The sequence below is a fragment of the Homarus americanus genome, unplaced genomic scaffold (genome assembly GCF_018991925.1).
Source record: "Homarus americanus isolate GMGI-L3 unplaced genomic scaffold, GMGI_Hamer_2.0 scaffold367, whole genome shotgun sequence".
Classification (NCBI taxonomy): Eukaryota; Metazoa; Arthropoda; class Malacostraca; order Decapoda; family Nephropidae; genus Homarus; species Homarus americanus.
Genome location: NW_024743709.1, coordinates 7,833,550 through 7,857,959, shown reverse-complemented (window position 1 = coordinate 7,857,959; position 24,410 = coordinate 7,833,550). Strand labels below are relative to the sequence as shown.

The following is a 24,410-nucleotide window of genomic DNA, read 5'->3' as shown; positions in this document are numbered from 1 at the left end:
GAATGTTCAGGAGTATGCTGCTGGTGTGAGAAGTGTAAAGTTGTATGGTAGTGAAACTTAAACAGTTAATAAAGGTAGTATAAGAAGACTTTAGGGAGCTGAAATGAGAAAGGTGAGGTGGATATGGAATGTGACCCTAAAAGACAAGAAGCCCTGTTCAGAGCTAATAGGGCTGCTGGGTATTGGGAGTATTGGTGAGGTCCTGCATAGAGGCAGTGTGAGATGGTTTGGGCATGTGGAGAGAATGGATGAGCCTAAATGTGGAGGGGAGGAGAGCCAGGGGTAGGCCAAGAATGACGTGGGTAGAGGTAAGAAATGACATTAGAGCTAGGAACCTGACAAGAGAAACTGCAAGACCATACAGCATGGAGAGCTGCCATCCGGTAACCCACACAAGCGTGGAAAATAGCTGTAAAATTTATGATGATAGAGAGACCTCTTAAATGTAGATTTTTTGTAAGAGTTGTTATTCTTGTCTAAAAATTAGGTACCATTATCACATCTTTCCTCCATATTGAATAAAATCCCATATTTAAGAAGAGTCTTGGGAGCAAATTCATAATATTTACTGTTCGGAAATATAATTTGTTTTTCTTTAAGACCAGTATTGGGTTATGTACCCTTAAAATTATAGTGAAATTCAGTACAACACTGGATGCAAAAATGGCATCAACATTGGTATGTACAAGATGTTGATTATAATATAGTTTCTGGAAAACTTGAGGAAGACTTAAATAATCTTTTAACATTTACAAAAAGAAATCTAAAGATTATGTAGATATAAAGAAACTTGGAATAATGGTTAGTAGACCTACTACAGCAACTACAGTATGTGCATATGCAACGAAAGGATTATAAGTACGATACCTGTACTGGGTTTTATATATATGAAAGCACATTCAAAAGTGTACAATTTATCTGATATCAGTGAGACCTCAGGTTATGCTGTTGAGTCTCCATTGGTCACTGGAATATTGTACAATATATAATAGATATAAGTTCTCTGTGAAGAGTAATATGATTAAGGTGTACAAATACACTCTGGAATCAGTACATCCCCAGTACTTACCATCTATGCTGCACAGAGACGCTCGCCCCACAAGGGGTCACAGCTCAAGATTGAAGAAGCCGCAAGTCCGGAAAACCGTGAGGGCAAACTTTTTCGGAGTGAGGGTTGTAAACTCTTGGAACAATCTACCAGAAAGTGTTGTGACGGCACCGAGTGTGAGCTCTTTCAAGAGAAGACTTGACCAACACTGGAGCGGGTTCAGGTACATTCAGGAGCCGGTGCATGCCCAGTATTTGCCAACAGTGCGTGACAGAGACGTGACCGATCGCCCGGGCGGCTAGCGAGCCGACCCTTTGGTGAAGAATATAAAGGAAAAGAGTCGTGACCGATCGCCCAAGCGGCTAACAAGCCGATCAGTGGCGAAGAGGATAAAAGTAAAAAAAAGTAAAAAAAGTAATAATATGTTTAATATGTATTGTGGTAATCGCACAGCCTTTTTAAAAAAAAATATTTGGAAAATATACAATTATCTTTCCTACTTTGGTGGGTGTTGAGGCCAGACAGGTGGGAAGGGTGTTATCCAGTGTGATTACCAGACATCACAAGTTTTCTCCAGGTACAGTACTCCGATTTCCATTCTGGACTAACACTGGAGAATAAAGTTCGTAAGAAGTAAAATAGAACAAAACTCAAAAGTATCCCCTTAGTGACAACGTGAGTAAAGTAGGTCATCGTTATCAGCAGCATAAGAGGGGAGAACCAAGAAATTATGTGAGTTAAATAAGTCACACATTCAATGTTAGATAAATTTGAGTCGGTAGTTAAATCAGGCACACTATACGATTAACGAGAGATAAAAAATATTAGGCTTGTGGTGTATTTTGGCGGGAAGGAGAACATGTAAACAAATGTCGTGTGACTGTAGGAGACTGTGGTGTCCTTAATACTGTTCCGTGTTACTTTATTCCCGGGAGATAATAAGAAATATTGTTGAAGATGCCACCAGTTCGCGTTAAACACGTTACTTCCTTTTCTTCTCAGGTGTGTAACGGTTAAGATAAACTATTGTGTGGCGTCCAATGTTGAAATTTGGGTCAAATTTCAGTTTTACTAAGGCCTGTTGTGTGTGTCGACAAGGAACTTAATTGTTCTGGTCATTGTAAGAAAAAGGGGATTCAGGCAGTGAAACTATTATAGTAGGTTTTATAAGAAGGTTGTTTGGATGGCCCATCGCTCATCACGATCTTCAATAGTGAGGTGCTTCTCTGTCCGGAGTACTGTCACCCCGCCTGGTCCCCGAGGTATGCTACCCAGAGAGATAAGAATGCCTGTAACTGCCTAGCTTATACCACAGATGGGCAAGGGGCGACCTAATCGAAGTGTATAAACATCTCGGAGGGCACTACTCGGTCGAATGTACATACCTGGAGTTGGTGGATACCAAGTGCCTGCCCCACAAGGGGTCACAGCTCTCAAGGTTGAAGAAGCCACATGTCCAGAAAACTGTGAGGGCAAACTTTTTTGGAGTGAGAATTGTGAACTATTAGAACTCATGCCAAAGAGCATTGTGACAGCACCGAGTGTGAAGGCCAGATTTGACCAATACTGGAGCAGGTTCATGCCCAGTTTCTGCCTACAGTGCGAAACAGAGACGTGACCGATTGCCCAAGCGGCTAACAAGCCGATCAGTGGCGAAGAGGATAAAAGTAAAAATATATATATACTTTATATAAAAGTAAAAGTAAAAAACACAAAGAACATTGCTGAAACCAATTGGGAGTGAAACTGCCAAAATACCAATTTTTTTTGTAAAATTTCACTTGTTGCCACCCAAATAATTTTGAAAATTTTATGGTTGCAATCAGTATTTTAAATGGTAAGGGTGGAACAGACAGCTAACACCAGAAGGAGAAGTTTGATTTTGCTAATTTTTTCCATGTGTTCTTTGGATGATAGTAAGTAATAAAAATGATACAACAATGCATAGAACCTAATAGAATCTGACTTAATCAACCTAACCACAGGAACCTACCTAACCTGGTAAAATTGTCATTTCAGTCATCACCTATTTGGAAGTTTCAGTAAAACATAATTTCAACCTAACAGAACATAATCGAACGTAACCCAACCTAACCTAACGAAACTTAACGTAACCTAACCTAACTAAACTTAACCTAATCTAAACTTAAAATTGTAAATTTCACAGGATGATTGAAATGATAATAATACCCCTAATTTTATCTAACTTCCTAGCTGGGGGCTCTTAAGTGGTATGGTGTAATTTTATGTTTTTTGTGGATGTGAGAGTATAGAAAGTAACAAAGAGCCAACGACAACACACGCTGACGTGGTAGATTTTGGCGAAATATTTACAGTTAAATAATTAATTTCTCCGCATAAAAAACACGTACCCTGCCCGCAACAGGTTATTTATAATCGCAGAGAAAACTAAAAAAAATCAAAACAAATGTGTACCTTGTATACTTATAATTAAACTAAAAAGCTATTGTATAGTTTTTATTACTTATTATCATCCAAAGAACATATGTTGAAAAAATGAACATAGGTACAGTGATAGAACAACAACTGGTGTCAGCCGTCTGCTCCACTGCACTGTATTACTTCTAAGATGCTTTTTTGTATAACGTTTCTCTCACAAACAACCTATCCCAACCTCTTAACTGCATGCATAAATAGTTTGCAAGGGAAACGTTAAGGAAGAAAAGTCTCTTAGAATTGTCTAAACTATTGTTTGCGAACATAAAATTCACAAAATTCTTTGGGGTGGCAACAAGTGAAATAATACCAAATATTGTATTAAACTTGTACTGTATTGTATATTGTTTGGACATTAAGGTTATTAGGCTTAATAGGTATATTATCTCAGCAGTTTGTTTAGTAATACAGTAAACTGGAAGAGTTACAGTGAGTTCAGACTGTGGTATGTTTGACCCATTGTGAGTTGGTCTGAACTACCTTGCTCAACTTCTGTAAGTTCAGACCATATATTACAAGATGATTATTTGTAACTAAAGTATTTGTGACACTGCCATACATGCAAAGAGAATGTCTGCTTTATCCTCTTTACCACTGATTGGCCTGTTAGCCGCTTGGATGCATGCAACAAATTTTTAAGTTTCCATGACCACGACAAGTTATAAGACCACTCAAATGGGGTCTGGTCATCTTTGTTCTGCAGCCAGTATATCCCACAAGAATTATTTATTGTATTTATTTACAGTATTTTATTTTATTAATTTTTTGCATGATTTATGCATCTTTGGGTTTGTCATTGTTTTGGGTTTTAATACAAGCAAGGAAATAATAAAATGAAAACAAGACTATATTTTTTCACCAAATAAAGAAAACAAGGATTTTTTGTTCCCTCCAGCATTATATCTTTGATATTTTCCCACAAACCTACCAAGGTATTATATAATTATAGAAATGGAATTTACGAGCTTACCAACTGTGGCTTTAAAAATTTTATATAATTAATTGTGAGGAGGGTGGGAGAGGAAATAGAGACAAATGCAACCTACCAACACGGCTGACGGGAGGCAACTGACGGACACCGTAATTTTACCCACACTTTGGCACTTTCTTTCTGGAAGCTTCCCTCACAAATCATGCAAACATCTATGATGCAAAAAAAATTGACGTAATTATATTGAAAACTTTTTTTTTAGAATTTTTTAAAGTTTAATGATGTATTCACGTCACCGATGCACATAGTGCTACCCAATGATTTGGTGTGATTTGCCTCATAATGCGCAAGAGGGTATATATAGCGAACATCGTTGGACCCTATCTCGCTATATATCCCGACCCTACTGTACCCATTATGCTGCTGTGTTGGCTGGGGGTGCCTCATGGCTGGCCTTGAGTCTCAGACTAATGACTCCTGGTTTATGAGGTCAGTTTATGTCTAGTTGGCCACTGCGCTCTATGATGATTATGTGATTTAGGACTTTTATCCATATTTATCCATATACAATACCTGTATAATTTATATACAGGTATACAGTACTATATATTTTATTTTTTCACAAAATCAGGTGGATGGGAATTGTACACAGTATCCCCTCAACCCACCTGAATACTTTTTTGATATATGGATAATACTGTTGCCTTCTAAAAATATAATATAAAGCATTATCAGAAAAATTATGTTTAATTTCTTGAAAATATGTCTGTCATTTCTTATTAAAGGTGTTTAGTGTTGGAGTTTAGACTTGTCACATGACTTAAATCACCCTGGATCTACATGTGAGTCTGTGTCTGTACAATAGAATTTCATTGTTCTCAGTTTAAAACAAATAAAATAGTTGCTTGATGTACAGTACATAAATGAAGATGTCGATGGAAGTTACCAATTAAATAAGGGTTGTGTAATTTGAAAATAAATTTACTACATTGTCCCACTTAAGACAACAGTCACTCATGTTTATTTATGTTAATGATTATATGGATTTTGTTACCGAATAGGATCCTAAACACCCGGTTGAGGACTTGGTGAAGGGTCGTGGGTCATGGCTCAGTCATCCCGGGGACAAGTCATGTCGGCTCCAGGCAGACTTGCAGCTGGATTGGGCAACAACAATTAACTACATTGACATAGGTGATAACCCATGGATTATTTTATGTTTTGCCTGGTACTTTTTTCCAGTATCTTATGTAAATTTTTATCAGTTATCTCTCAGATTTTATTGACAAACTGCATTCATCTTCAGGGTTGTACAGTAGTATCCACAACGTACCTTTCTTTCTTTTTCCATGTAAGTCTTTACCTGCCCTACTGTGAGGTAACTGAAATCAAGAGCAACAACAGACTCTCACCTTTATCCTTTCACTCCAACTGCCAAGACATCCCCGAGAGCCATTAGATACTATCATTCACACTGCTGCTTCCTGGATGTTCATTCTCATAACTGTTAGTACCCATCTCCTTGATCATCTCCCCCCTCCCCTCTCCTACCATCCATCCATCTCCTTGGTCATCTCCCTCCCCCCCTCTCCTACCATCCATCTCCTTGATCACCCTCCCTCCACTATCTCCTACCATCCATCCATCTCCTTGGTCCCCCTATCTCCCACCATCCATCCATCTCCTTGGTCCCCCCATCTACCATCCATCCATCTCCTTGGTCCCCCCATCTACCATCCATCCATCTCCTTGGTCCCCCTATCTCCTACCATCCATCCATCTCCTTGGTCCCCCCACCCCATCTCCTTAGTCATCCCCCCTCCTCCCTTTCTCCTAACCTCCATCTCTGAATTCTATTTAGAAATATTTTGTAAACTTTTCTATTTGTTGTTAAATATTTTGGATCATTTGTTCCCATTTTCAGATATAAACCCTTTACATTGGCATATATGATGCAGGGGCTGCAGTGTGTTATGGAACAGTTTTGTTTTTGTGGATGTTGAGTTAACTTTGTGTTATGTGTATGAGATGAATTGTAAGCTGATTGAGTGATTTTTTGGGTAGCTTCTGCCTCCATTTAAAAGTCATTTACGGTACTGTACAGGTGACCCCCAACACAATTACTGTTATGTCTAATACAGGTACAGTACAGTATATGGAAATCCATTTTAATGAAAGTGACATTTTCACACCTTTTTCTCGGTACAAAATTCAAACATTCACTTTAATGAATAACAACATTTTGACACCCTTTCTTCTTTAAATAATGCAAATTTTGCTTTAACATGTTCTGCTAAAGAAATTTTCAAATTGCACATGAAGAACTACTTTTTGCAGTTACAATCACCACCCAGGATGTGCAGAAACACACTTATGCTCTACTACTCAATGCAATAGTCATTCACACGTGCCACCCCTCAGGCCATTAATGTGCAGCTTTCTTTCACTGCTTCCATGTGTCTCCGCCTATCCTTTTGTAAAGGCCCTATATATACTGACTAAGTTGCCTAGTCAGTGTGAGGCACAACATTCCATCTGTCTTCACACCCATGCCAAAAAGCAAGACAAAGCAGTTAGTCTGAAAACAAAGTTAGAGGTGAGCATGTGTTGATGAAGAGCCAACAAGAATCAGTCAAGCCTTGTTTTTATCACCCTTTACTGTTGGCCTTTCTCTTCATCTTCATCTTTAGTTGTAATGGTACTTAAAAAAACAGACTCATTGTCAATGTAGTTTTGCTTTCATTATTTTTACAGGAAAAAATCCTAGTTGATCAATATTTCCCTTCCCTGGAACATACCCCTCAATAATACTGCACATGAATTCTACCACTTCATATACAGTACAGGTACATTTTTCCACTTAAATGGATTTATAGGAACAAAACCCCTTTGTAAATTGAGGGATGTACTTGTATAGGTTTAAGGCACCACCATTTTTGTTATTTAGTACTCCACAATAGTTAAATCAATTGAACACTGACTTGTCACAAGTTAGTGCACCATATTTTTTTTTATGATACTGCAATTATGTACTCTACATTCCATTGTGAAATCACAATCTTTGCACTACTGTTTAATAAATATTTAATCATAATTGTATATGAGGTAAAAACTATAACAGTAAAAAATTTATGTACTGTATCTGTATACAGTACTGTATTTAACTTGCATGTACTGTGTACAGTATAGAAAGTGACACTAACATTGTATACCTTGACATGCATTTCCATGAGCTGCCATTTTGTGTGTGCAGCTGTTGGAACAGGAAGTCTTAACAAAAATAACACAACCTCTTCCTTCTGGGTTTCATATCTTTATCTTTTGATTACTAATTTGATTGTTTGCAGGTAATGCTGGGAGTGTGATGGTGAGTGTAGAAGTGGGGCGGTCCTCGTGGCCCACAAATCAGTCTCTTGTGACGTTGCTGCCAGCAGTGTCCCTCATGACCCCCGAAGATTGGCGTGCAGGAAAAAATAAAACTACAGTTCGCATGTTTAAGCAAGGTCAGATTTATGATGACACTTTGTGACACAAGCACAAATGCAGTACAGTATAGTCTCGATTTACACGGATTTGGTTTACGCGTTTGGTCATTTACGCGGCACCTTGCCAGACCGACAATTTTTATTTACACGGTTCATTCCACCATTTACGCGGGAAGCGGCGCGGGCAGGGTGCGCACAAGGTCGCCCAGTCATCAAAACATTACCGAGTTCTTCACCCGCTACCCACCACAGCCGGCCCAAGTTAGCGATAGTGAGGATATGGACTTTGAGGGGTTTGACAAAGAGGCCCTGCAAGCCTCTGTGTTGGATATTGATACAATTGATACAGGTGAGGGCCAATAATCTGCCCTCTGCCTCGGAACCAACCCCCCCATCCCAGTGTGCCCAGTCATCTTTTCTACTAACGTAAGTGTTAAAAAACCTAATATTATTGATATTTCTCTTAAATATTAATTGTGTGTGCATACCATCATAAAATTAAGATGTTATTTTTACTACAACGTAGGTATTGTGTCTGAAAAAGTGGAGTTTGGGGGTCGGCCCTGTCTCTATTTCAATTAGTCCCATATGTTATGTTGTTCACTTTACGCGTTTCTCACTTTACGCGGGCCGCCGTGGGTTCAATTGACCGCGTAAAGTGAGGGTTCACTGTACTGTGTTGTTGTCCTCTTCTCACTCCTACAAACTTTGTAGTGTCCAATTCTTATTTATTTACTAGTTCTTTATTTTATCATTTATTTCTAATTATAGGTATTAAGATTATCTCAAGTGCTGGGAAACATTTTTTTTTCTCTTCCTGTACATCTTGTACACTATTGTTCATTATTATTTCATTCTAAAGGACAGGTATTGGTAATTTTTGCACTTTCGAAATGTCAACTTAACACACACATAACCATCATGTAAGTTTTTCCTTGTTTATTGCAGATGATATGAACAGTGAAGCCTTTAAGGAGAAATGGGACAGAGTGAGGGTAGTGTGTATACATCCATTCAGGAGAGATGCACAATTTGGCCTCTCCCTCTTCCGACTTCATACCAATGCTGAGGTAAATTGATTATTGATTTACCATCCAGTCTGCATCCAATAAGATGTCTCTCACTATTTGTATACCATTGTTGGTTTCTCGACCCATTCTTGATTAGTGTTTAAGTAGTATAGTCCCTTTGCTGGTAGTATCATATGTGTACTTGTAATGTGATGACTTACCCATTAGGATGGTATGTGTATAGTATTAGTCACTCATCCTTACTCTTGTTTAACTCATGGTAGAGTATATGTGTACACCTCTCACTCTCTTCTCTTCATACATACCTCTCAACTTCTCCATTCCTAGTTTATCCACTCTTCTTACACCACAGTTCATAGTTTATCCACTCTTCTTACACCACAGTTCATAGTTTATCCACTCTTCTTACACCACAGTTCATAGTTTATCCACTCTTCTTACACCACAGTTCATAGTTTATCCACTCTTCTTACACCACAGTTCATAGTTTATCCACTCTTCTTACACCACAGTTCATAGTTTATCCACTCTTCTTACACCACAGTTCATAGTTTATCCACTCTTCTTACACCACAGTTCATAGTTTATCACTCTTCTTACACCACAGTTCATAGTTTATCCACTCTTCTTACACCACAGTTCATAGTTTATCCACTCTTCTTACACCACAGTTCATAGTTTATCCACTCTTCTTACACCACAGTTCATAGTTTATCCACTCTTCTTACACCACAGTTCATAGTTTATCCACTCTTCTTACACCACAGTTCATAGTTTATCCACTCTTCTTACACCACAGTTCATAGTTTATCCACTCTTCTTACACCACAGTTCATAGTTTATCCACTCTTACACCACAGTTCATAGTTTATCCACTCTTCTTACATCACAGTTCATAGTTTATCCACTCTTCTTAAGAAACTGAGAGATGATGTGAATTTACCGAGAGATCATATATGGGAATAATTGAATGTGTAAGGAAGATATATAAACCATATGGGAAGTGGACAAGTGTGTACGGAAGACCCTGATAATGTATTGTAGATGGGTATCTGACAAGTACAGTAATGGGGAGCTCTCTGGCTATCTCACTTCAGCCAGACAGCTTTAAGTATTACATGGAGACTTGTAAAAGGGCATTAGTATATATCTTAGGATCAGCACCCAGTAATATGATCAGCTGTACAGAGGGAAGGGAGGGGTTAAACCTGGGGTGGGCAAACATAAGCCAATAGCCACATGTGGCTATCTGCCAGAAATGTGTGGCTATTTTGCCTTCTGGAGCTGATTTACTTGACAATTTTCTAGAGGCTGCAAAGTAGTTTGATCTGAATATGACAAAATTGGTATCAGTGACAACGGATGGTGCACCATCCATAGTAGGGAAAAAATCAGGTTTTGTTGCTCTATTGCAGAAACATTTGGAATAACTTGATGGCATCATTTCTGTTTCACCTTCATTCCACAGCATCTTGCCCCAGGAAAGTCTTTGTGCAAAAATGGCTGGAGATGACTCTTTGAATGACTTGATGAAGACCGTCTTTCAAATTGTCAATTACCTTCACAGCAACAGTGTTCTGGTTCATCTGCAGCTGTGGATTCATTGAAAGAACTTGATGAATGTAATTTCGATGATGTACAGTAGTTTACTACACAAATGCTCATTGGCTGAGTCTTGGTAAGGTTCTGGAGCAGTTCGCTGCCTTGTTTCCTCAGATTCAAGAGTTTCTTGTTCAAAAGCTGCAAATGGAGAAATTCTCAGGAATTGTAAGTGAAGATTGGCAGTGCAATTTGTTGTTTTTGTCTGACATTATAGGTCACTTTAATCGTCTCAACACTAAACCTCAAGGAAAAGGAAAACTCATTTGTGAGCTAACTCAAATGATTAGTGAGTTCAAGTTGAAACTCAGTCTTTGTCTTATACAAGTCCAGAAACAGGATTTCACACACTTTTCCATTCTCATGCAGGTACAAATACATTCTGGAGCACAAGCAGCTGATGAGCTAATCAGTAGCAAAGAGGATAAAAGTAAAAAAGTTATTCTGGGGTTTTACTTGTAAATCAAAGCTTGAGACAAAATCGCTTTTCTCGTACAGTGTCTGCAAATTTGATTCGGCGGTAATGTGCGTTTCTCTCACCAATATGTCGAGAGTTCGAGTCATGCGTGGCTCGGACACAAGTGAGAAGGGTGTTATCCAGTGTGACCTTACCAAACATCATAGGATTCCTTTGGGCACTCTGGTTTCCTACTGTACTAACACTGGATAGACCAACTACAGTACATACCTGAATGGCGAGTAAGCTGATAAAGGGTGAAATGATAAATACAAAAGAAAATGAGGTTGTGCCTGTATATACTCTAGTACAGTACAGTACATCATGGATGACACTGTCCAGCTATATTATAGTTTAAGTTCCAGCCTGTGTTTCTTCCCCAACACCCGGTCACCTCAGTGAAAGTGCTGACGGTGGCCCCATAGGACCTACGAGAGGAGCAATTCTGTCGTTACTTCCTAGGGATCAAGGCTGATGTTAATGAAGTGATGGCCAGGATGTATTTCCAGGAACATGCAACTCAGTGCATGTTTATACAGATGGCTCCAAATCCGACACTGGTGTTGGGTTTGGAGCAATCTTCCCTCATTTTAGCCGCTGTGGGAGACTTCCCACCTTTGCATCTAATTTTATTACAAAGCTCTCTGCCATATGCCTAGCCCTTTAAGAAATCAACAAGCATAAAGCTTGGAGTTTTACTATTTTTAGTGATTCCAGAGTAGCACTGTCTTCTCTGTTGTTTTAGTTATTTTAAACTGGCTGGTGGTACTCTGTCAGCAGGGCCATATAATGTTGATTTCTGTTGGGTTCCTGCCCATGTATCTATACGAGGTAATAAGGGGGCTGACGATTTAGCCAAGTCTGCTTGCTACCTCTCATCATGCACCTTTATGCTCCCTGCCTCACAGAGATTTCTTCCCTGAAGTCAGGTCAGTCATCCTGACCTCCTGGTAACTACAGTGGGACAATTTATCCATTCCCAACAAATTGCGAGAGATTACAAAAAAGATCTATCTGTGGGAATATACTTGGATGTCCCCCACTATGAGACTGCCTTTACCCGCCTACGTGTTAGACTCACCCACCTAACCCAGAATTTCCTTATGGCTGGAGGACCACAACCCTATTGTGATGATTGCCTGGTGCCACTGACTGAGACACTAGCTGGTAGTGTCCCAGTCATGGGGAATTGAGGAGTCGTATTCTGGCCAAGTGCTGGCAGGAGGATGGATCTTTCTCCATCCCAAAAGTGCTCAGCGGGAGAAGTTCAGCGCCTGATGGTGGACTTTTTAAATTTTTACTTGTATTAAAGGTACTTAACCATTTGTAATTTTAAATAAATACATGATTTTATATTATTATAATTTTTATATTTAAACTTAATTGGATTTTATTTTATTTGTAGTCATAGTTTTAAATTATGTTTAATTTCCGGCATCAAATGGCCACAGGCTGCATTGCCAGATATTTTACCCAATCAATCAATCCAGCCTCTGTCCCATGAACATACTTAAGATTATTTTAGTTTTGCTCACTTAAGAAATAGGTCTCTCTCTCTCTCCCTCTCTCTCTCTTTCTCTCTCTCTCTTTTTTGATAAAGCAGCCATTGGTTAATACTGATATTGTTTTTACAGGCACTGGTAGGGGGAGAAGGTCGCACTAGAGATGTTATGAATTTGGCCATCACCACTTCTCACACTGACTTGAAGAAAGAGCTGGTGTCCAGAATGAATCTTTCTGAAGTGAAGAAAAAAACAATTTCTCAAAAGTAAGATGCAAATGTTATTATATTACTATATCTATTTATGATTTGATAAAGAAAATTAATTATCATAGTTTTGTCTGATAAATCCAAATATTGTAAGTAGCAGACATAAGTTCTAACTACAGAGTTCTGGCATTCTACAGATTTTATTTAAAATGCATGTTGCTGAAATCCCTACAGATCTTTAGTGTACAGTCAGCGGTCGCTTTTTGTACGTTTGATATACCTATGATTGATGATCTGAGCATTTTCTACTGTTACCATATTTTTTCTGTTATGTACAGTCATCTTCCGGTATAATGTTACCCCCTACCAAGTCTTCCTTGCTTATGTGGCAATCTCACACTCTCATGTGGCTAGGGAACTGAGTGATAGGGCTGTTCCCTATTACAGTGGTCCCTCGGTTAATGAACGGTTCAATTAACGAAATTTCGGTTAACGAATTACCTCCCATAAGGGTCTTCAATTCGGTTAACGAACAAAACTTCGATTACCGAAATCCTTACGAACAACACGTTTTGTTGTGAGCATCAGCTGATCAGCTGATGGGCTAGTCTGCCAATTCAGTAATATGTTCCATGTTTACATTCGTTTCCAGTGGAGTAAATATCAAGAAAGTTGTGCTCTTTAATATTTTTGCATTTTTTGTTAAAATCTTATTGTAGTCATTTTAAAATTTAGTTAACTTATTGATAATATATGCAGTACAGGGGACTAGTATTTTGTGCGCCTATCAGCCGCTTGACTCGGCCACCAGGCTTCAATGTGGCTTTGTTGACAGTGGAGTGAACATCTATTTTGTTGGTGTCTTGAATATTTATGCATTTTTCCATTGAAATTATTGGTCATTCTTAAATTTAGTTAACGTATTGATAATGTATAGCACAGTGCAGTGTTGATTTAAATAAAATAATCTTGAATTACACCTAGTGAACTTAAAATTTTATGGGTGAAATGACGGCATTAAGCATGGGTCCCCTGAAAGGTGATTTCTCTCCATCCCCACTTCCTTCTCTTCTCCCTTCTCCTCCACCCCTACTTCTAATTCCTATCATCATCAATCAGGAACCTTCTAAATACACACCTCAAAGTAAGTGTACTTTATTGCATTTTTTTTTTTTTACTTTGTATGTACTTTTCTGTGAGCTGGAACCAATTACCCAATATCCCATTGAAACAATGGATTCGGTTAACAAACGACTCTGTGGAACGAATTGTGTTCGTTAACCAAGGGACCACTATACTTGTTTTTGTCAGTATTTGTATATTGACGATCGAAAGAACAGTCATCAATGCAAATAATACATATTTTGGATTCTGTGATATGATATATGATGTCACTTACAAAAATGAAGTAAGAAAACTAAAGCAGACATACAAAGCAAGCATAATAAGCCTTAAATAAGCAATGTAAAGCATAATTTGAGACTGTTATTTACTTGTGTTGAAGATGGTAGAGATAGTCTATGGTGGTAAATTCAAGTCTCTACCACTCTTTGCTGGTCCTTCACCACTTTAATTATGCCTTATCACATCAAATCAAGCTGCCCAGCACAAGAGGAACTATCACTGGGGCATTTGGACATGATTGAGTAACACACTAAGTCAGAAATAACAAAACAATACAAAGTCAGGGACACATAGTCAGTGTAAACAAGAGCAGAGGTGGTGGGAATGAGTCACGGCAGTGCTCAGAGCCCTCTTGTGGCAAAAATTCGCATTATGCCACCGCCTGCCAAATTCAAAACAGCTCTGCTGCTCCTCTCCCAATCGTCAGATCTCCGGGGTATCAACGAGGTATTTCTCCTATATGTAATCGTTGGTTATATGAATCGGCAGTTAACAGGACATTGGTTTTCGGAGTACACCAATACATGTACATAATAATTAAAGGCATTTGAATTTTGCAATGAGATATTGGAATATCTATAAAATGTTTGAAAAAGTGCATTTTACCTTTGGACTGCACAGTTAAAACATAAAACCTACCAATGTTTAGTGGAATATATAAATCATGTAAAATATACAGTACCAAGGTGGACATTTGGACTACATATTATTGAAGAGAATAAAGCTTAATCAGAGCTGGTCCACCCTACAGGTGATATATGTAGTTGCTTGGGGCCCCAAGCGATGTATTTCTAATTTATTTGTAGGTACCCTTTTCAACAAATTCTCGAATCGGTAAATGATTTCCAAACTGGTCAGGCTCACAGCTGGGCTGATGAAGTGTGCCAATGCCAAAGGTATGACAATTGTCTATACAGTTTGAAAAATTACAGTACAGTATATCATTTGTTTGTTTTTCTGGTCAAATGAAATTTATTTTCACAAATTTATAAAAAAAAATATGAATTTATACAATTTCTATACAATTGCCAACAATTTGTCATGCTTTACAACAATGTTTACTGTTATTTATTGTTCATTTTCACTTAGGCACATTGTGCCAATATGTATGGTGTATGTATGATAGTATGCAATGAAATTCAGATATCCTTAAATAAATGATTTAGGCCTATATGAGTTTGAATGCCACTGGGTAGAGTGAGGGAGGGGCCCCCTAAAGTATAGTACCAGCCCTGATGCTTATCCATATTTATTGGAACATCTAGACCATGTGAAATATATGCTGAACAAGGCTTTTACCTTTAGAGTGCCTACAGTTAGAGAAATATAGACCCTTCCGGTGTTTATTGGAATACTGTACTGTACATCCAACGTGTATAATGCGTAGGTGTTTTACATTTGAACTGCATATAATTAAAAAAAATAAAAAGAACTACATTACAGTACTTATTCTCACATGGCATACTGTTGTGGCATTTGGAATTACAATACAGATTTCCTCTTCTTACATTGGCACATGTTGGCTGCACAGTGTTTTGTATGTACCCAACATAATATGATTTTTGGTTCTGTCTTCCTTTAGAATTGGTTGGCTGGAGAATAAGGTGTTAAACAACTGTGAGAAAGACAGGACAGGGCCACCTCTCAATCCCCTAACCTCTCCTGTGTCTCGGGCTGCACACTTGATATCCCTGGCAGCAACACCACCAAGTTAGTGGTATCTGGAGCATTCAAGTTCTTATGTTAACTTTTTTATTTTTCGTTCTTAAACTTGAGCATTACAAGATGCATATTATCCCATGAACTTTGTTGTACAGATTGTATTACCCTCTACACACCTTAACTCAACTGTCTCTTACTGCTAGTGCCATCTCTTTGGGATGTTTCTATCTCTAAGCCCATGATACACACAAATAGTAGAATAGTAAAGATAATACCCTGTACAGTCACCCACAAAATTCCTGTCTCCTCTCCTTCTTAACCACAAACCCCGAGATTCAGACTCGTGAACCCGAAGCAATAGACACTGATGCATTATTCTGTCCATAAATGCTTTGGCTTCACGAGTCTGAATCTCGGGGTTCGTGGTTCAGGAGGAGAAGCGACAGGACTTTTGTGAGTGACTGTACATACTGTGCTCTGAGGCTGATTATAATGCTTGTGTAAAAGTTATACTCAGTAATGTTAGTCAGCGACATATGTGGTGGCGTACTTTGATATTAGTCACAATTAGCCAAGACTCTTCGATCCGGACCATAATCAAAGTCATAGGTTCTATTGTGACCCACAGGCCACCATTAATGCACACTGGCATCATCACCATTTGCTACACCTTATATACCACCTGCACTGGCTCAAGTTAAGTGTGCCCGCAGTTGAAACAGCCAGTCACAGCATGGGGTTGTTCAAACTCTGGCCACCATGATCCTCTCCATTGGTTATTTTAAGGGTGTCTTCCATCCATGCAAGAAACTTATTCTATAGGATCAGCGACATTACCAACAACCTCTTCTGTGACAGTTACAGCTAGAACCACCCACTGTAACTCTATGCCAACAACTTAATCATGCATCTCCACCTACCTCACATAGTCTACAGCCAGTTATTCAATTTCTTAGTTCACCTTTACAAACACAGATTTTGTAGACTTGTAAAGAGGTTTTGTCTTGTATGAGATTAAAAAATAGAAGTGTATTTTTTTTTAGCTTGAGATTCTTTATCCTTTTTATTGTTGGTCATTTCATCACCACACAGAAAACACCATAGATTTACAACTTAATTTCCTAATATGTACAAACAAAACACTGCCATTTTGAGCATTTTATTTGACATTGTAGTAAGCATAGCAGAGAGAAACCAATACATTGCCTTAGACTTGCTCTCTTTGAAATGCTTTCTCTACACTTGCTGACACATCTAGTGAAGTAAGGGGTCTGCTTTTGGATCTTAACTGATATGGTGGTACTGATTCAACCAGTATTTCCCATTTTTCCTTGAGAAAAGAGTTGAACTTTAACCTATGCCAAGTGTTATTTTCTGTAAACATATACAGGGCGTCCTCACTTAACACTCTTAGAATGGACTTGCCCATAATGCTGCACTGTGATTGGTTAACTGTAAGTTCAACACATATTCAGCCACAAGAAATGGTAAGATTTTAGGTAATATAATTCAAACATTGGTGATGGTAATCCTTCCGGGAAGAGAGCAGAAGACTAGCATGTAATGCGTCATCCAGACCACACACACACACACACACCTGTCGCAGTCAGGCGTACTAAGTGACCAGATGTAGTCATTGTTACACTTTCAGTATAATCTACTAAGTTTTAATATTCATTGGCCAAAGCTGGAAATACATTTGCTTAACTATACATGAGGAACAAGCTGCATGACCCAGACCCTCTTGCCTCTTTCTCATGTTCTTACGAAGGATCCCAATATGACGGCCTATGAAGGATTAGTGTCTATGGGTGAGTGACAAACACATTACAGTATGTAACTTGGTGCATTCTGTGGGTCTAACAGTCTGTAACACTAGATTCATTTAACTTCTTTTTTGTGAAATCTGGAGACTGAATAACTCAGTGTAGGACTTGGCTGTACATTGAAGTGTATTAAGAGGTCTATGAACTTGCAGGTTTGGAGTTGACATTACAGGCCACAAAGTGTGTCCCTCATATTCCACAAAATTGGAATTTATTTACATTAATCTTTTTGGTTTCAGGTAAGAAGGCTGCAGATTCACATAAGGTAAAATTGGAGTGTGAGGCACTGGAGTTCCTCATCTCCCTTGATCTCTCCTTGGAGGATATATGTTCCCTCAAAGTTTTAGGTGAGATAAAACACTAATCTCAGTCTGTTATGTGTCTTTGTACAAATGAAGTTTGAGTCCTGTGGTGCAGATTATGTTTATTGTATGTCACAAGAAGTATGGAAAGAGAAAATTCAGGAACTTGAGGTGTTACAGCACACACAAGCCTTCCAGTAAAGGTGTATCACCTCCTTTACCTTAACTATATTTGTATCACTCTCTTTGATAACCTTCAGCAAAGTTTGTGAATGATGGTAATTTGCTATCACTTTACTGTGCATTAATAAATTTAAAAAACAATTCAGGTCTGTTCGTTGATGTGGAGTCAGTGACACATGTTTATTTTTAGCATTGCTGACATTAGTTATTTACTAAAATATTATGTAAGGTGAAATGCTGTTACTAGGGGGAAAGTGTACTTATCTAATAGTAAAATGGCGCCTTCTTTAAAACTACTCGGGTAATGTTTTAAATTACTGAAGTAGAAAAAGTAAAAGTAGTGTTCTGAAATTTACTTTGTGCAAGATTGATGAATACTTTAAATAACTTTTGAATAACATAAACAAATATATAACCTCAACATTTAATTTTTTCAGGAGTTCGTCAGCAGTTTGAAAAAAAAGAAAAAAAAAGCTTGAATCATGATGAAAAGGTGATCTTTAAGAATATTGCTCTGGACTATGCTAAGCAGAGACTTGAAAACTTAGAGAAACAACAAGAAAATTCTTCGGTTAAATCTTCTCTTGAAAATGGAGTCTTAGAAAATCAAAGAAAATCAATTAAAAATGAGAAAGAAAATCATAGAAGACATGTATTAAAATCACCAGAAAATAATAAGAGAGAAGCAGTTGCTAATGTAAAAATGCTAAAGCAAGTTGGAGACAGACTGAGCAAAGGAAGAGTTCAACACAAAGAGGGCACTAATGAAACAGCCACGTCTCCTTCTCACCCTCCTCGTAAGTTTACATTTAGACGTGCAGAAATTCCCCCGGGAAGCCCTGTAGATTTACTAAAGAGAAAGACCAACTCTTCTCATAGTGTGAGTAATGATAGACTGAAGTTAAGGGAGAATGATGACTTATCTTCTGATTCATCTCTTCCATCGTCCCACAGAAATAATCTTGCTCTCTCTGATTCAAAGGTGATCTCTCCCAAGAACTTCTCGAGGGGAAGACACAAGAGGAAACTTATTCAACAGTCTTATTTAAACAAACAGTCTCAGTTAGATGTCTGGATAAGCCCAAAGGAAAAACGAAAAAAGCAAGATAAATCATTTACTTACTCTAATCATAGCAAGAATCAGTTTACCTCAGAATTAAATATTGTTGATGATGATCTCATTGTGATTGATGATGAGGACGATAACAAAACATCAGGCACTTTCAGTAAATGTGACACAGGTGGTGGTTTCATAGATGATGTAACAGCTTGGCAAAATGCTAATCCCCTTCAAAAATATAGCAAAACTGAGCACCAGGAAGATGGTCACCAATTAAATGGGTGGATTTCAAGAACATCACCAAAGTGTAAAGTTGATAAACCTGGTTTTTGCCTTGGTGCTTCACCTGCTGATAAATTTGGCACATCCAGAAAAAAGAAACAGTCACAAGAGGACAACTTAGAGATTCAATCATCATCTTTGGCCAGTGATGGTGATCCAACCATGGTAGAATGTCCTCTGTGTTCAGGTAAGTTTCATGGATGTCTGAAGTTTTCTTCTTAATATCAATATTTATACTGTACAGTACAGTATTTTACTTCTTAATTACTGTATCAGTGTTTCTTATAGTGTACTGGAAGGAAGCTGCCTTATAATTGTTGCTGATTAATTAAAATAAATGATTTTTTTTTACTCTCATCATTACTGTTTCTGTTTTTAAGTTATCATTTTCTGCCAAAAGTATAAAATCTTCTAAATTGTATTCAACTTCAGTTATAAATTATTGAGGAGAAATTCAGTCAATCAGTCACTTGCACCATGGGTTACTCATCACTGAAGCAAAATAATCATCACTACTTTCACTTAATTATCCATTATTTGTTGCTATATATTACATCATACTGTACTATATAAAACATCAAAAGTACTGCAGAATATAATTTTTATTATTGTACTGTACTCAAAATAATTTGAAAATTTTCTCCTCTGTACCCAGAACTTTTCCAGTCATCAGAAATAGAGTCTCATGCTGCCTCATGTGGCACCACAGTCTGCCTGGAGTCAGAAGCAGGTGGTGCTCACTTTCAGCGGAGCCTCACTTACACAGAGGTGTGATGTAAACAATATTTTATTGTTTTATTTGCCCACATTGTCAGAGCTTTCTTATACTGTAGTAGTTCAGGTATTGTACTGTACCATATTTCATATTCTACTGCACTGCAATATTAATCTTGGTCAAGAAGGATCAGTTTAGGTCAGTGAGATGAGGATGAAAGCCTAAGCTGTATTTCAGAAAATGGCACTGCCATACCATGCTTTTAACACTGTCTACTTTCTTTTGACAATTATTTTAGAATTGATTAATATTTCAGTGTACAGTATGTACACACTTTTTTTATATCCGCTGTTTAGTACAGCTTCAGGTTCCTTTTATAAGAGAGTAAACTTGTATACATTACCAGGTGTCTTTGTTTAAATGTGTCAATGTTATGTTTAAGTTTTAGATGTGTTGTGATGTGAGTGTGGAATCTTGCTCTTTCAGTGTTTATGTTTTCAATCATGTCTTTGTAAGTCATAGAGTGAAGGCCCTACGCGGACACAGTATGAGACAGAATTAGGAAGTGTTGGCTATAACTTTATAAGTGAACTCCTATGGGGGTTACGTTGAAGATTGGCAAAGGATCTGTTTGCTTACAGTAAAAGTGTTATTGTGTAGAAGTGTACCTCAGTTATTTTTGAGTGGTGGTAAGTTGTCAAGGATGGCTTTGAAGGTTGTAGTTGTGAATAGTAAGGTACTGATGCAGATGAATTGGTTGACTTGACTTTTGGCTGAATGAACATTGTTATTACATCTTGAATTTTATTCTATCACATTTTAGGGGGACAATACAAGGTTTGAGCATTTGCTGTACTACTGTATTTGAAATACAATATAACATTAAGAATTTGTTTTTCAGGACAAGGCAGATGAAGTGGAGGAATGTCCAGTGTGTGGTGATTGGGTCAGAAGTTGTGACATTGAGGACCATGCAACAGACTGTGCCAACTCCATGTTTGACTGACACAGATAAGAGTTTGTTACATCTGGTTGTATGTTTTATTGTTCCCAAGAATTTATTCACTTGATGCAAAAGGAGCCAAATCAAATGATGTGCTGTTTGATGTGATGACATTGACTCCATCATGTTGATACTTGCTTCACTGTTGGTGCATCACAACACACATCACATCACTCACCATACTAATGGAACTCCCATCAGTGCAAATCATCAAGCCATCTCATATTTTTGTTTGTTTCATCATTATTTAAAATCAAATCAAATTTCTCATTTGCTGTACTTTATATAGAAAATTGGGTTGTTATGGATTGGAGGATAGGATTACTGCTTCAGGAGTGTCCGCCTGTGAGTCTCCTCAATCATTCGCGAACATTCTTAAAGAGGAACTGAAGGTGTTTAAAAAAGATCAGGGTGATACTAAATGATAATAATAATAATAGCTGGACTTTTGTTTCTCAAAAGTGCCATTTCTTCTAAAAGAATTCATTGGTATTCGAAACACTACAAAGTTAAAGACTTGAGAGTAAAAATAAATACTGCACTACAGTAAAAGATCACAAAAAGTGACAGTTCAACTAATATCATTCATATACCCTTAATTTTTAATACAGATAAACCTCTGTTTATGACCTCCCAGTCTACAAAAATTCGCATTAACGATACCATTATATTAAGACCACTTCCCTATTTGTGATGTAAACAACTTGCATAATGATACAATATTCGTCATCCCGCCAGCTTCCCAAGTCGGCATATGGAACACATTACTCACTTCATTTGTTAGCTGAAGCGTCATCTTCCCGAACACCATCTCATGGCCATCTGGTGAACTACAGTCCAAGCATTGTTTCTTCTTGGTTACATGTGTGTAAGAAAGGGAACTCGGTGTTTATCGGTCATCGTCGGTGTTATTATTTTTACCTTACAGTGAGAGGACATCACGAAAGTTCACATTGTATTGTACTCTGTTTTAGTGACTGTGAAGTCTTTTCCCTGTTTTAATGACTGTGAAGTAGTACTTTTGCTTTATGAAGTGCTTTTGCTCTGATCCCTCACCCTGACAATGGGTGACCTGACATTGCATCAGAAGGTTGGTATGAGACCACTAATCCCGCCATCCCAACTTCACCACAAATGAGAGAAGAGTTTATATACAATGGGTGGACCTGACATTGCATCAGGTCAGGTCAGTTAACAGGAGACCCACTAATCCCCTACCACACCTCCATCACAAGTGTTAAAAACCATAAAAAGTGATTACAGTTATGTATTACATTCAGGAGATTGGACAGTATACTCCTACTGTAGGCTTAAGACGACAGTAGTAATATACCCTGTACTGTACATTGTTTTGCTTGTTTGTAATATATTGTACGTGTACAGTGGTATTTGCATAAATAAATACACCTCTTGAGTCTGTTCATGTGAGATGCGCCACTTAGATTTAAGGAAAACAGTGGAGAATTCCACTGTGATACACAGCTCCATTCATGAGGTGCCTCATATGCCTGTATCGTGTGGATTCATGTTACTTGTATATTATTTGTAATTCGTAACCCATTCCCCAAATATGTAACTGTATATTTTTAGCCTTCTGGCTGCCAAGCTCTTTCAATAAACCGTTAATTATTATTATTATTTTATTATTATTATTTTTAACTTTTAAATATATTTATTTAAGCAAACTTTTAGATAAATTAATCAAGATTATTTTAGTAAAAAAAATATACGGTGTTTCTAATTTAATTAGAACTGATTTTATAGACATTTCATTATACCATGTCGAAATATTTTGTTTAAGGATCTTTTATTTGAAAAGTCTGATAGAGAATTTATTCAGGATCATTATGGTATCAAATTCATCTCTTTATCACAGTTAGCAGATGCTAGAGTATAGGAGGTAGTGGAGTGAGGTAGGAAGGGAAGCTACCTTGGGAGGAGAAAGTGACCATGGACCTCTTCAACCCCCCCAAAAAGGTTTGCCTCCCATTTGTGACCCCTGCCTTTTTCACTCATTCTCCTATAACTACAAATCTGCTAACGTTTTTTAGGAAAGTCTTCGAGGTAGTAGATAATGACGAAAATTACGATGTTATTAACTTAGACTTTAGCAAAGCATTTGACAGAGTACCGCATCAGAGGCTTCTGAGAAAAATTAAGGCTCATGGTATCAAGGGGAAAGTTTTAAATTGGATAAAATCATGGCTCACCGATAGAACGCAGAGGGTCAGCGTAGATGGTGTTAAATCTGAGTGGGGCCGTGTAACCAGTGGGGTTCCTCAGGGGTCAGTACTAGGCCCACTCTTGTTCATAATCTACATAAACGATCTAGATACTGGGATCAGCAGTGACATAAGCAAGTTTGCGGATGACACCAAAATAGGGCGGCAGATTAATTCAGGGCAGGATGCAAATGCATTACAGGAGGATCTAAATAAACTGCAGGGTGGTCTGAAAAATGGCAAATGAAATTCAACACCAGCAAGTGCAGCGTACTTAATATTGGAAGAACAAATACTTATAATGTATACAGCCTTAACAACATCAACCTAGAGAAGTCGACTTGTGAAAGAGACCTAGGGGTACTAGCTCTTGCAACTATATCTTGCAGTCAGGCCAGATTATGCGGTTCAGTTCTATTATAGAATGGATATAAATTCACTAGAGTCGGTGCAGCGAAGAATGACAAAAATGATTCCGGGACTTAGAAACCTTCCATATCAGGATAGGCTTAAGAAACTTAACTTGCATTCCCTAGAAAGACGAAGAGTGCGGGGAGATATGATAGAAGTATTTAAGTGGGTGAAAGGAATCAATAAAGGGGATATAGATAAAGTTCTTATAATATCCGAGCAGGATAGGACTTGGAGCAACGGATTCAAGTTGGATAAGTTAAGGTTTAGGAGGGAGATAGGAAGAAACTGGTTCACAAATAGGGTGGTGGACGAGTGGAACAAGCTTAGCAAATTTGTCGTAAGTGCGGGAACTCTGGAAAGTTTCAAAAGGAGGCTAGATAGATTCATGGATGATAGAGAGTGGTAGTAACTCTCGACAGGAGCTGCCATGCACAGGCCAACCGGCCTATTGCAGACTCCTTATTTTTTTATGTTCTTATGATTAACTCATTTATGATACAGTATTGTTTTTTGTTCTTCATTAATTAGTAAAGATATGTTAATGTAATAATGTACTGTTATTAATATCTGCGCCCTTCATATACAATACCCTGTACCTGTACCGTATGAGTATATGTC

General features: G+C 37.9%; 1 protein-coding gene across 2 annotated transcripts; it reads left to right on the top strand.

Moving 5' to 3' along the window:
* The first annotated feature begins 1,906 nt into the window (after positions 1–1,906).
* Positions 1,907–22,790, top strand: LOC121877347. Of its 2 annotated transcripts, none has more exons than XM_042383066.1 (10): positions 1,907–2,050; positions 5,498–5,630; positions 7,784–7,939; positions 8,870–8,991; positions 12,643–12,776; positions 15,706–15,833; positions 17,851–17,958; positions 18,534–19,625; positions 20,094–20,206; positions 21,055–22,790. In XM_042383066.1, exons 1-10 carry the CDS (start codon positions 2,006–2,008, stop codon positions 21,157–21,159), a joined length of 2,136 nt encoding a protein of 711 aa, XP_042239000.1. In that variant the 5' UTR covers positions 1,907–2,005; the 3' UTR covers positions 21,160–22,790. The 2 variants fall into 2 exon arrangements, with proteins under 2 accessions (XP_042239000.1, XP_042239001.1); XM_042383067.1 differs by lacking the exon at positions 1,907–2,050 and adding an exon at positions 2,175–2,310.
* Positions 22,791–24,410: the final 1,620 nt, after the last annotated feature.